General features: G+C 39.5%; 1 protein-coding gene across 5 annotated transcripts in view; it reads right to left on the minus strand.

Moving 5' to 3' along the window:
• The window catches only part of scn8aa (sodium channel, voltage gated, type VIII, alpha subunit a), an 87864-nt gene that overhangs the window by 32104 nt on the left and 42311 nt on the right, over positions 1–13449 (minus strand). For 3 of the 5 annotated variants that reach the window (XM_086067383.1, XM_086067385.1, XM_086067384.1), the window contains exons 12-20: positions 10624–10932; positions 8662–8797; positions 8198–8436; positions 6642–6815; positions 6159–6515; positions 4739–5212; positions 4327–4444; positions 3149–3303; positions 2471–2644 (exon numbers count right to left, since the gene is read on the minus strand). In XM_086067383.1, the coding sequence (XP_085923509.1) occupies positions 2471–2644; positions 3149–3303; positions 4327–4444; positions 4739–5212; positions 6159–6515; positions 6642–6815; positions 8198–8436; positions 8662–8797; positions 10624–10932 (2136 nt within the window). The remainder of the gene's footprint in view (positions 1–2470; positions 2645–3148; positions 3304–4326; positions 4445–4738; positions 5213–6158; positions 6516–6641; positions 6816–8197; positions 8437–8661; positions 8798–10623; positions 10933–13449) is intronic. The other 2 variants (XM_086067386.1, XM_086067387.1) reach the window with 1 other exon arrangement.

The following is a 13449-nucleotide window of genomic DNA, read 5'->3' on the forward strand; positions in this document are numbered from 1 at the left end:
CTTTAGTACAAGAATAAGTACACTTGAAAAATAAACTTAGCTATACTTAAGTATATTCTATAATTTGTACTTAACGTATACTACTTTTTGGTAAGGGAAGCTAGCTCCCATGGTGCTCGTTTACCTGCTAGGAACTAGCTAGATAGATAGCTAGCATCAATGGCTAAAGCCAAACGGTGGCAGGGTTTTTACTTTCTGGACCTAGCACCTCTGAAATTCCCCCATCTCTATACATAAAATGACTCAAAATGGTAAACTAAAATGGTTCTGTCTTAAAAACTGTAAGTGCTTAAGAATAGAATGATGAATCTTCTCTTGTCCTTCAAACTTGACACAAGACACAAGGAATAGAGAAAGGGGACATTGGCAGGCTCATGTTAACACCAACGACATCTTACAAGTCAGAGACAAGAGCAAAGACACTTCTTTGAAACATCCCACAGCTCTGAGCGACACTTGAAAATAGCTGAAATCACTAGGTGAGTTATTAATTGTTTGGTCCAATCATTTCCTCAAATCCAATTTCAAAATGTTTCATCAGGCAGAGAATTTGGTTGTGCAGTGAGTATTGTTGCACATACAGTATAGAAGTGTCTCAGAGGAGAAAACGAAGCATAAAAATTTATTGATTTCAAAGTTAGAGGCATGTGTCCATTTCATACGGACAGATGCAGAATGTTATTGTAAAATACATTTATCAGGGCTCCAGACTAAATGGTGGCATTTTGTCCCTAAAATTTGTGACAGTGCCGCTATATTTTTCATCTAGTCGTGCATGAGTGACCTATAAATTTGCAGATTTTTGTGTGTGAATTTATTTTGCAAATCGATTTCTGATTCATGTATGCCTCTAACTTGTGCCTCAAACATATCAAATTAGGGGCCACTGTGCCACTAGTAAAAAAGTTAGTCTGGAGCCCTGCTTATACAGAACTATATACATATATAAATAACATCAATTAGAAGCTAAATAGACCACATGACTTTATACCAAGGAAGTTTTCATTTCATTAGCAACCTAACCATTGTCAATTGACAAGAGAACACTAAAAACATCAAATCGTTATCAGTATCCTAAGCATATTCATATTTATTTGTAATATCCTCAAAACATTGCTTCACTCACAATATGTTCAACACAAGCAGTAACAGCATCGTATTTACATTTAGTTAATATAATTATTTACATGTATTAAATGTACCATTTAAAGGGACAGTGTGTAGAAATGTTTGCCATCTAGTGGTAAATTAATAGAATGCAATGACTTAAGTTCGAAGCACGTGCATTTTGAAGCACGTGCACTACAGTGCCTCAAAGAGACCACCGATTGCCACCAATTACTACGTTTGCAAAGTTCTTCTCCTTCGGCTATTGGTAGCAGAAAAATGGCAGTGAAACATGCCAGCCACTTGTAAGGTGAGACGCGACCTATGGAATAGGGATGTAACGATAACGGCAATATCGTGATATCGCGATATTAAAACTGACACGATATTGTCGTCGTCATGTCACGATAGTAAAAGCAGCACATTTGTTAAAAAAAGTCAAGTTGATTTCCAATTGTGCAGTTCTAGCACACTCTGGTGGTTAGTTTTTTAGTGCAGTTTAATTTCCATATGGGATATTTTAGTCCTTCTATGTTAGAAATCCATGCTAATCGTCAGATGAAGGGGAATGTTATATGAATTGAGTCAATATGTGGAAGAACTCAATATGTGCGTGCATTAGCAAGTAAGTGTCTCAATATTAAGTGTTATTAGAGATTGTATGTTGTTAATGTGCATTGCTGTTATGTACACAAGCACAATATTGTGCTTATTTTTTTTAGTATGAGCTCATATTTTTCACAATATCGTGACCTTTTTTAATACCGCCATCCTCCCCACAATATTGTGATAATTATTGTATTGTGAGGTTCATAACGTGATAATATTGTGTCGTGATATTTGGATATCGTTACTTCCCTACTATGTAATATAATTAAAGTTATAGTATGACTTGATTATCGCACCCATCTAATTGTCACTCCCATCCCCTAGAGGGGCAGTGAGCAGCAGCAGGGGTCGCGCTCGGGAATCAATTGCTGATCTAACCCCCCAATTCCAACCCTTAATGCGGAATGTCAAGCAGGGAGACAATGGGTCCCATTTTTATAGTCTTTGGTATGACCCGGCAAGGGATTGAACCCGTGACCTCCCTGTCTCAGGGTGGACACTCTACGACTAGGTCAATGAGCTGGAGTAATAAACAATTACTAGCCCTACAATTATATTTAAAAAATGTACGCTGCTGTAAGAACATATGTTTTCATATTATTGAAATTGATAGTGTTTTTTTATTTTTATTGAATGAATACCGAAAAACAAAAATTTCTACACACCGTCTTATTAAATAATGCAATTTATGTGTGGACTGAGATGTAGTAACGGATTGATTAAACACTCTAATAGAGACCAGAGATGTACTTACATCCACAATGAAGAAATCCAGCCAACACCAAGCGTTGGTGAAGTACTTGACGAAGCCATAGGCAACCCATTTCAGCAGCATCTCCAGGATGAAGATGTAGGTGAACACCCTGTCTGCGTACTCCAAAATGATCCGGATGGTTTTCCTTTGCTCAATGTACACATCCTCAAAGGCCTTCGGGAGAAACAAGACACAAATATGTCACATGCAAGAGAAGCATTCCACTTTGCTGATTTACAATCCTGCTAATGAATTGTGTGAGGCACCAACAGTGATTTACAGCGAGAATAAATCGCTGTGCTGCATTTCATTTATTTATTCAAGAAGCATTTGACACACACTTAGGAAAATTTATTTATTTATTTATTTATGTATATAGATTTGTTGTTGTTTTTATTGCCGTTTATATGTATTTTTTGTATAACATTTTTGAATTATATTTTTTTATATGCATTTAAATTTTCATTTTTATTCATTTATTTATTTTTAATTTTGTCGGTTTTTGTCCTCCATATAATCTACCCCTGGTAAAGTACCTAACTTTGATAAATGTCGCGGTCCATTAATCAAGGCAGGAAGACAGCAGTACTAATGTGAAATCACGCCTCCTACCCCCACAGCACACTAGCCTGTAAATACTCGTATATAATCTAATACAATAATTTGTGCCCAACTCACCAGAGCTCCACTGCTGAGGAGGATCATAAAGATGATGAGAGTCTCAAACCAGTTGTGCTCCACGATCAGGTAGCAGGTTTTCCTCAGGAACCACCAGAGTTTCCCCCAGCCCATGGTGATATCGACATCGCAGCACTTGTTCTTAGCCACGCACGCTGTGTGCACACAGAGGGAGAGGGGGATTCTTCTGTCAGCATTACAAGATGAGTTTTAAAGCAGGCGTCATCTTGTGCTAAATCGCAGATTACACCAGGCTTTCAGTGCGACTGTGCCCTTTTCTTGCTTGATTAGGTGCCTCATATGTCATTAAAAAGGGTCAGATTCATTAAAGAGCCCAAGTCCTGGATGCTTCAGGGAACAGGTAAAAATACAGAATTTATTAAAACCTTGATAGCTTGTTAGAAATAATGCAGATTTTGCTTACAGCGTTGAAAAGTAAGCCCAGTACACACACAACCATACATGGGCTGATTTTGAACCTGATTGCCACTCACAAGTCATTCCACATAATGAGATGACTACAGTGTTACCAGACAAGCTAACAGTTAGCCTAGCTTCTTTTATTTGCTCTTCTACTACTGCTTTTTCTTCTTCTTCATATTTTCTGGTAGTCTGGTTGCCATGTGGTACCACGCTGTCTCTCACAAGTCAATGTTGGTACTCGGACAGACATCTGGTTTGAGGGAGGAGCATCATAGTTGTAAGTGGATATATTGTTATATGTGTGATGTGCTGAATTGGTTATCTCAAGTACACTTCACACAATAAGAGCAGTAATATCAACATACATTTTTCAACATGTGTGGGCTCGCTCACATTTTAGATTATTTTTAGATGAAGATGTTTATTTAAAAAAACAAAAAAACAAAAATTTACATTTAAAAAAGCAACATACCAGGCTTCCTAGTGGCCTGACTGAAACATCCCCCACTGAGTTAAGGTCTCACAATGTCTTTTAAAAAGACATACTGCATATGCACACATATCTTGAGGGCATTTAGGGATCAGTGACAGGGATAAAGAGAGTCAGACAGTGATGATAAATAGTGGGCATGCTCGAGTGAGTCTTTATAATGAAACTGTCCTTCACCCAGCTGCCCTATCATTGTCATTCAGCCCAAGGGAGTCTCGGTGCTGTTGACTAGAGGTAATGGGCGCCATAGGAGCAGTGGCCTCACCATCTGTCCAACACGCATCTGGTTCCATGTATTCCTCCACCGTCTCCACCACCACCACCTCCTCCACATCTGGCTTGATGTCAATGGTGCTGCCCTCAGACGAGCTGGTGTCATCCAGCTGCAAAGACCCAGATGTTAATAACAACACCAACAACATATTTCAATTCTTAAGGTAAAAGATGTCATGTTATGCCTTCTATGTGGCAAATTCCTTCACATTAAATAATGAATTAGTTGTACAGCGATACACAATATTCTGTGGGCCTTGCAAAATCAGTCAAACTCCAGTAAAATAGCCGGGAGCGAACGGGGTTGCTTCAGTGAAAATGGCTGAGAGTGAATGAGTTAATAAACAATTCATAAGATTTACAGTATATCTGTCCTTTTCTGGGGCTTCTTGAGTCATACACACCTCTTTGCTGTTCTCATTTTCTGACTCGCTGCTGAAGTCTTCTGTATTAAGGTTCTCAAAGTCGGACTCCCCAACCGCAATGGGTACGCAGACGGTTAGGTTGGGGTTGTGGATGAAGGACATGTGATCTTCATCAATCATATACTTGCCCACGCTGCTGCCAATGCCGCTGGTCGTGCCATTGCCGTTCTTTGCATAGTCCAGATCTCGGTTTATGTCTACCCCGGTATGATTGCCAATACAGTTCAGCTTCTTGTCATACATATCATCCAAAGGCTTCTGCTCATCCTCCATGGGTGGTTTCCTCAGCAGGCTGGCCACCACCAGCCGCATCTTGATTTTGAACCACGCGATGCCTTTCTTGATGCGAATGACGGACATTTGTAGGTTGTTAAGCTCGCCGTCGTCATCTGTGGCAGCCAAGTTGTCTGCACTGAATGAGCTCAGCAGCAAGGCAAGGAACAGGTTCAACACCTTTGCAACGAGAAGGAAAAAAGGTCCGCAAATGTACTGCCATTGTCAGAAGGCATCAAAGTAAATTGTAGTGTAATTTCACATGAGTCAATCCATGCTGTCTTTAAGGGGGCTCACATGTTTCATTTACATGGCAACAAAGTCTGTTTGCCTATCAAAAGATGAGGCAGGAAGGGCCTATCACACTTGCATGGAACTTCTTTTCTTAACAGGCAAATTTAAACAAAACAACAACAAAAAATAGGGCATGTAAAGTATGATATAACTCTTGACCCATGGGGTATTTTGACAAAAAGAATATGTCCCCAGTAATGTTTTAAAATCTGTAAAGGAACAAATAGAATGTTATAGTTAAGACATGAGTCTCCTATTTGTACTTTTCTCATCTTTTAAAAATTACGGAAGAGGATTAGGGCCAGTTGAGAGAAAAAAGAGAGAGAGAAAAGAAAAGGGTTGACAGGATTCTGACTTTATTCTCAACATTTTGACTTTAAAGTGAGAATTCTGACTTTAAAGTGAGTCTCAGAATTATGACTTAAAAGGGAGAATTCTGACTTAAAAGTGAAAATTCTGACTTTAATCAGAATTCTGACTTTAAAGTGACAAATCTCACTTCATTCTCAGAATTCGGTCTTTTTGACTTCCCCCACAATTCATAGCGCTACGTCACAAAATGAGAATTCTCACTTTAAAGTGAGAATTCTGAGAATATAGTGAGAATTCTCACTTTAAAGTGAGAATTTTCACTTTAAAGTGAGAATTCTCACTTTAAAGTCAGAATTCTGTGATTAAAGTCAGAATTCTGAGATTAAAGTGATAAAGTAAGAATTCTGAGATTAAAGTCAAAATCCTTTTCCGTAAAAAATAGATGGCAAAGTAATGTGTTTGTTTCTTTAAATACATACAACAAAAGTTCATGATATATCACAATCCAACACCTACTCACCACCAAATTACCAATGACCATGACCATCATGAAGACAATTAGACACATTCCCTGGCCAGCCACCTCCATGCAGTCCCACATGGTCTCAATCCACTCGCCGCACAGCACCCGAAAGACAATCAGGAAGGAGTGAAAGAAGTCATTCATGTGCCAACGTGGCAGCTCACAGTCGGCGTCGATCTTGCACACACAGTCTTTGTAACTCTTTCCAAACAGCTGCATGCCCACCACGGCAAAGATGAAGACGATGATGGCCAATACGAGAGTCAAGTTCCCTAAAGCGCCCACAGAGTTGCCAATGATCTTGATCAGCATGTTGAGAGTCGGCCATGATTTGGCCAGTTTAAACACTCTCAGCTAGAAAAAGGGCCAAATAGGAAAGGACATCATTAGTCGGGTAATGTCAAATCACTCAAATCTACACATGGTATACCCCCCCCCCCCAACATGTGTCAATATGCAATTGCTAAAATGGCCATTTACCAGTCGGAATGACCGCAGCACTGACAGACCCTCGACGTCAGCTAGAGCAAGCTCTACTAAACTCAGCGTCACGATGAAGCCGTCAAAACAATTCCAGGCTTCTTGGAAGTAGTAATAGGGATCCATAGCCACTAGTTTGCACATCATTTCCCCAGCAAAGATCCCAGTGAACACCTGGCGGGAGGGAAAGAAGGAAACATCGAAGGGCAATTATCAGAAACATGATTGATCTGCAAGGATGACTTCTGGGATAGTGAGGTTGGCATATACAATATAGTATGCATAATGTGGTGAGAGCAGTTCCATCTGTAAGGATCTATTTTGCGAACCCCACAGTAAATGGTAAAATTATTATTCGGACATATTTCCTTACAGATCAACAAAAGATTAAAAATAAATACAAAATTAAAGATGTGAGAAATGATGAATGGGCCCTTGCACTAAATTTTTCATGGCAAATGCTTGAAGAACCCAACAGTTTCACACTCCAGTGAGACAATTGGAGATTGCGGCCTGTTGAAGCCAATGTACCATGTGCAAAAAGCAGAGATGCAATACCGAGGCTACCAAACCAGACCCCCTCCTAGGCGAAGTTCAACTGCCAGCAATGTGGACCCAACTTTGACACCAGTCACACAGCCCGTAGGGCATCCGGTACTCTGGAATCCCGGAGCACAGGATCACAAGAAGCTGCACAGTCGAACACCTTCTCCGAGTTCACAAAGCACATTAGACAGTAGACTGATTGGGCAAACTCCCTCGAACCCTCAAGGACCCTGCCGAGGGTGTAGAACTAGTCCACTGTTCCATGGCCAGGGCAAAAACTAAACTGCTCCTCCTGAATTAGAGATTGGACTTTCCAACAGACCCTCCTCTCCAGCACCACTGAATAGACCTCACCAGGGAGGCTGAGGTTGGAACACCATACAGAGTACCATGCATGCACCATCTTTAAGTTTTCTCTTTTTTGCCCTGACGGGTATGAATGAAGTATCAAACAGTCAAATCATTAATAAAGCCACTGGTCACTGATTCAGTGGAGATTGGCGTTTCTATATTTCACTCTGCTTCATCTATCCTTCCTTCCTCCGGTCTCTTGATGTCTCCCTAATCCTGTTGGAATTCAGATGAATCTGGGGTTGGTGAAAGATTCTGGATTTGTAACTCTGTGGGTGGAGGGTGATGCCTGGTTGGTGTTGGATTTCATTTTGCTTCATCTTTCCTCCACACAATGCAAACAAAAACAAAAAGAGCGATGATGGTGACATGTTGACTCGGGAAGGCTGCCGAATGAATAATATTGATAATCTAAAATAATTGTAAAAATTCTAATAAATAAATAATAAATAAATATAAAATAATACTGAGCTCTCAAAAAAATCTTTAATAAATTAATTTAATTTCAATGCATTTTGACTTTAATGTGCAAGGATGAGGGGGTGCAGCATCTCTGTTCTGATGTTGACTGTTGATGTATACTGTGTGTAAAATGCTACAGGATGCATGAAAGGCTGGTTTCACCTCCGAGCAAAACAATTGCATTGCCACTCACTCACCAGATTCCCCACATAGAGCATGTCCTCGAAGTCAGGTGTCATGGGGTAGTGCTCCATGGCCATAAAGAGCGTGTTGAGGACGATGCAGATGGTGATAGCCAAGTCCACAAAGGGATCCATGACTATCTGGTTGACAATCTCCTTAATCCTCAGCCATTTGGGGGAGCATTCCCATATCAGGAATGTGTTTGAAAACTTATACCAGCATGGTGGACACTTGCGCTGGGACTCCTCCAGTTCTGAAGACATAGCGCAGATCAAATGTCACAACCAAACATACGCGTGCGCACGAGCAAGCCACATGCAAAGGTCTTGAGTGACAGAACAATTGTATGTATCTGTATTGCTGGCTATGCAAAGCGGATAAGCAGGAAATACATGTCAAACTAACCAACCAATAAGAGCAGCCCTAGTTAAAGAATAATGAAAAAGCAGGTTAAAAAGCTGGGTTAAAGAGGCAGTACCCTCCACTAGTGTGTTGGTAATGACGCTCATGACACTGTTGGCCCGCTCTTTCCGCCCAAAGGAGGTATTGAGCTGGTCCACAGACACCATCAGGGAGCCGGACAGCTTCTTCTTCACCTCAACCTCAGTAGTGGGCTGTCAGGAGGAGAGGAAGAATCAAGCACCCATGGAGAGGACATGAACACCATCCCACATCGCCACAGGTGGCTGGCAGGGGGAAGCGGACAACAGCATTGGCAGTAAAAAGTCGTCAGGAATGTTGGAGGGCAGGTATCAGGGTATGTTTGATTTTTTTGGGGCGGGGTGGTCTCAATGCTCGTTAAAGACCTTTTTATATGCTGTAAACTTATCCAAAGGTGAAATTAACTAATCTACCTAATGACAAATTTTAAGAGGTTGTCCAAATTAAAAAACTTAACTGTCAACTGCTTCTCCAAGAATGCACATTGGGGCCTTTCATGCCATTGCAATATCATTTTTTTTCTTGCAAACTGATGGTTCTGTGTGCTGCTGCTTACTTTTATAAATGTATAAATTGGAAAGAGATCAAAAGAATAATAAGCCAAGAATAATAAGTGAGTCGTTCATATCAGTCCAGATGTCATGCATGGGCATGCTCCAAGTCAAAGAGGAGAGGAATCTACAGACTCATTTGTCATGCTTTTGTTTTGTTTTTTTGCTGTGGCTCTACCATGCTAGCTATCGCCACACGACTACAATAATTAAATTCAGTCATGTTAATCAGGAAGTTTGGAAAACAGAGAAAGGTCAAGACATACAAGGACAGCAGCTCTCCTTTTCTTTTTAAAATATGTTACTTTGAGATGTGATCTATGCATTAGGTAAGCAGATAAAAATGTCTCTGCTGGCTGTCTCCTCCCCCTCCTACTGTAACGCTACCCACACAGGCTTGCAGAGGCCCTGGATGCCTGAAGGAGGAAAACAGCAATGCGATGGACTATGTTAACTCATCATTACATGTTTCTTTAAAATCAGGGTGGTGGGGTATGGAGGATCAAAACTGCACAAATTAAAAATAAATGACTAACTAACTAACTAACTAAATAAATAAATAAAAGTGAAAATAAAAATAGATATAAAAATATAATTCAAAAATTAAATACAAAAAATAAATATAAATGGAAATAAAAAAAAACCTATATATCCCTAAATAAATAAAAGTTTTAAAAAAATAAAAAACTTAAAAACGAGATTCAATAAATACAAAAATACATATATCAATAGAATTAAATATCAATCAATAAATAAAAACGCTCTGCTTTCACATTTAGTTGTTTCATGCTGCAGACGCTCTGTCAGGTCGAAATGTTATTCAATTGACGGGGCGGTCCGAAGCAGAGCGTTTTTATCTATTAATTGATATTTAAGTCTATTAATATATGTATTTTTGTATTTATTTCAACATTTATTTGTATTTTTGAATCTCGTTTTTTATTTTTTATTAAATTTTTGAATTATATATTTTATATCCGTTTTTATTTTCAGTTGTATTCATTCATTTATTTATTTATTTATTTAGTTTAGTCATTTATTATTTTTTTATTTTGCTGTTTTGGTCCTGCATAGTGGGGGATTGGTGTACAGTATTATCAAATATGAAAGGTGTCAATCAGGAAGAATTCATATTGCACCACACACTGACATTCAAAATTATGAATCACATCAAAATTGCTGGTAAGTCAGTCACCCAGTTTCTCTAACCTATCAAATCTAGGGCTGCCTGTATGTTTATTAATGACTCCGTCCTTTGCTTTACTATGGAGGGCAGCATACACTGCAGGCATGGGAGAGGAGGGGGCCGGTGGGGTGAGCACTGAGTTAAGAGATACATACGAATTTGTCAAGATGACAGATCAGAAGATGAAGAAAGAGAGGAACGGACGAGAGGGTCAGGGGCAGGGGGTCCATGCCTAGATAGGTCTACTCATTGACTTCCTTACACTGTCATCAGTAGCTGCCTTATCTATTTTCACCTCAGGCAGAAGGCGTCCACCGGGGCCAATGAGGGACACAACGCCGTTGCAATCCACCGTGCTGTTCCTCTTCCCGTGGTAGCCGCTATAACTGCTGCGCCGGTACGGGCTGAATAGGGAGCCCCGGCGTTCCTCGCACTCCTCCACCGTGCTGTGTTCGTCGTCCGCAAACTCATTCTCTGAACCCACATCCTTGCCGCGCCCCTTGAAACTGAAGATGCTGCTCTTGCTGTTGTGGCGGGACAGGAAGGGTGAGCCTGGTATGCTGAGGAGAGACTAGAAAGGAGCAGGTTTGGTTGGAGTGGGACAAAAAAAAATAATAATAAAATATTTGCTGTCTACCGTTGACACCGGTGTCTAGTTATAGCTACATTTGGGGGTGTAAATGTCAGTAATATATATATATATATATATATATTTTTTAATACCTTGACCTTTTTGGATGATCATGGCTATGTTTTATGGACAGGTGCACTTCCTGACTCAAACTTACCCAGTTTATCTGGTTTTGGGTTCAGCACTGAGTTGGCTGACTTGCCCCACTAAGGCTAGGTTAGTTTACAGCTAGGGCTGGAAGATTAATCGAAATTTTATCGTGATTTAGATTTTGGCTTCTATCGATCTTTAAAACGTAAGGATGGAAGAAAAATGATTAATGTGCATTACAGCGTGTTGCGTTTACAAGTTCCCTACATTGTGAAAGCACTCTGAATCAACCGGAGCGAAAAATGTGATTGTGCTGTCCCTAAGCGTCCTTTAAGCTGTTTAATGACAGTCCATTTGGAGTTAACTGTAAAGCTAAACACACGACAAGGAGAATTACATACAGTGTATATTTAAATACAAGACATGCTTCATTTTTAACACATCACAAGCCTAGCGATAATGCTAATGCAAGTGAATGGAATATTCCACTTCAGGAGTGTTTTTCCTTCAAATAACGAATATTCACACACAAATGATGTGGGAAAAACACACCCACAGGTAAGAAAACACTATTCAAAGGCACAAATTCTTCCCAATTTGTGAAAAACAATTAATTTTAATAGAATTCAATTGCAACTTTCTTCTGTTCTCATTGTAAGTGTGTACACCATGGTTGCATGGCACCACACTGCCCCTAAGTGGCCAAAATGCGCAGAACCACCCAGTATTTGTTTTCAATTGCTATTTTAGTGTATAGTATTCATATTTTACTTACTAATTTAATTTCTCACTGTCCTTTTAAGTCATTTTTAAACCTGAGTTTAAGGAGTCACAGAATTTTCTTTTCCTCAAAATTCAAGGATACAAATATATCCAAGGACTTTTTTTTGTCAATAACAACACAGTTAAAATAATTAGTATATAAAACCAATGAATAATCGTTTCATTAATCGTGAGTTCAATCAAAATAATTATGATTATAATTTTTTTCCATAATTGTCCAGTCCTACTTACAGCTCCTATCCAAGTAAATAACCAGGAATGACCCATCTTAGTTTTCCAGATTAGATGAGATTGTTTATTCTCAATATACTATGGCAGTTGTAATTGGACATTGTGCACTTATTCCTTCTGTATAAATCCAACTCACACTGCCCAGTAAGTGTGAATGTGAATGGAATGACAGACAATATGTCACCTCGCTTGTCACCAAAAAGCCTAGTTTCCACAAAGTTTGATTCAGTAAGGTAGGCTACAAATTTTGGGCGTTCTCCATTGTAAGAGCTGAAAGACCAGGATTCATGTCACATTAGCTGCCAAGGTGACAAGAAAGGCTGAAATAGCATTGGGAAGTTACCTCAATGTGTGCTGCTGCCAACATTTAAATAAAACCTCAACAAGCTCAAATGAAATGTTATAACAACAGTCTGCCCGAATGTAAAGTGAACAACAATTGCAGAAGAGCATGGCACATTACGTAAGTCCCATTTTGTTGTTTTCAGAAGCCCACACTATGCAACAATATGAGCGCTGCCGTTGCAAAGATGCAGGATTGCTCCCTCTGAAACATTCATGTCATTACAGTGAATTATTCAAAGCCTAGACGTGGGCACATCTCCACCACTGTATGGGCCGTTTTATGCAGCTCCTCACTGCTGCCGCTCAACAGCAAGCTCGTTACTCAGCTGACAGTGAGAAATAACTAAAATATTTTCAGTATGAGTCATACCATTCAATTAGCTTTGCACTTGTGAGCCATTTACAATCAGTGAACAACCTTAAACACAACTTGAAATCATCCTAAAGTACTAAGGGTACTGGTCGGTGTACACAAACCTCAAGAGCAAACATTTATGTTAAAAACCTTTCATGGCGTTCACATATAATTTAACATCATATTTGTTATACAATAACCATTTAATGGAGTTCATGAGGTGTCAGCCCACCTCACTGGACCTCATTTCATCTAGCTTTAAATGATTAACTCTGCAGGTGTGTTTTGCCTTTCTCTTTGGCTTTTCTCAACACTTACTATGAAACAACAATATTGGTACAAGAGTAATAATATCCAGCAGTTCTCGTGAAGTTATATTACAAGCAGAAAAGACTGTCCATTGTATTGTATTTTTTAGTGTCATCACAAGTGACGACGAACTAATGGGTAAACTTGTATGACAATAAATCATGTTGAAATGTAACTTAAAACATTACCTTACCAGTTAAAGATTTATGGTGTTAATAGTATGACCGCAATAGAATAAGAAATGTTATTTTAAATCAATGGTTCTAAACCTGGGTTCAAACCCCAGGGGTTCAGTGAGTAAGTCTCAGGGGTTCGGCGGAGGCCAAGACGCACACCCAACTTAA

The sequence above is a fragment of the Leptonotus elevatus genome, chromosome 2, assembly GCF_054856555.1.
Source record: "Leptonotus elevatus isolate MCC_2025b chromosome 2, RoL_Lele_1.0, whole genome shotgun sequence".
Taxonomy (NCBI): Eukaryota; Metazoa; Chordata; class Actinopteri; order Syngnathiformes; family Syngnathidae; genus Leptonotus; species Leptonotus elevatus.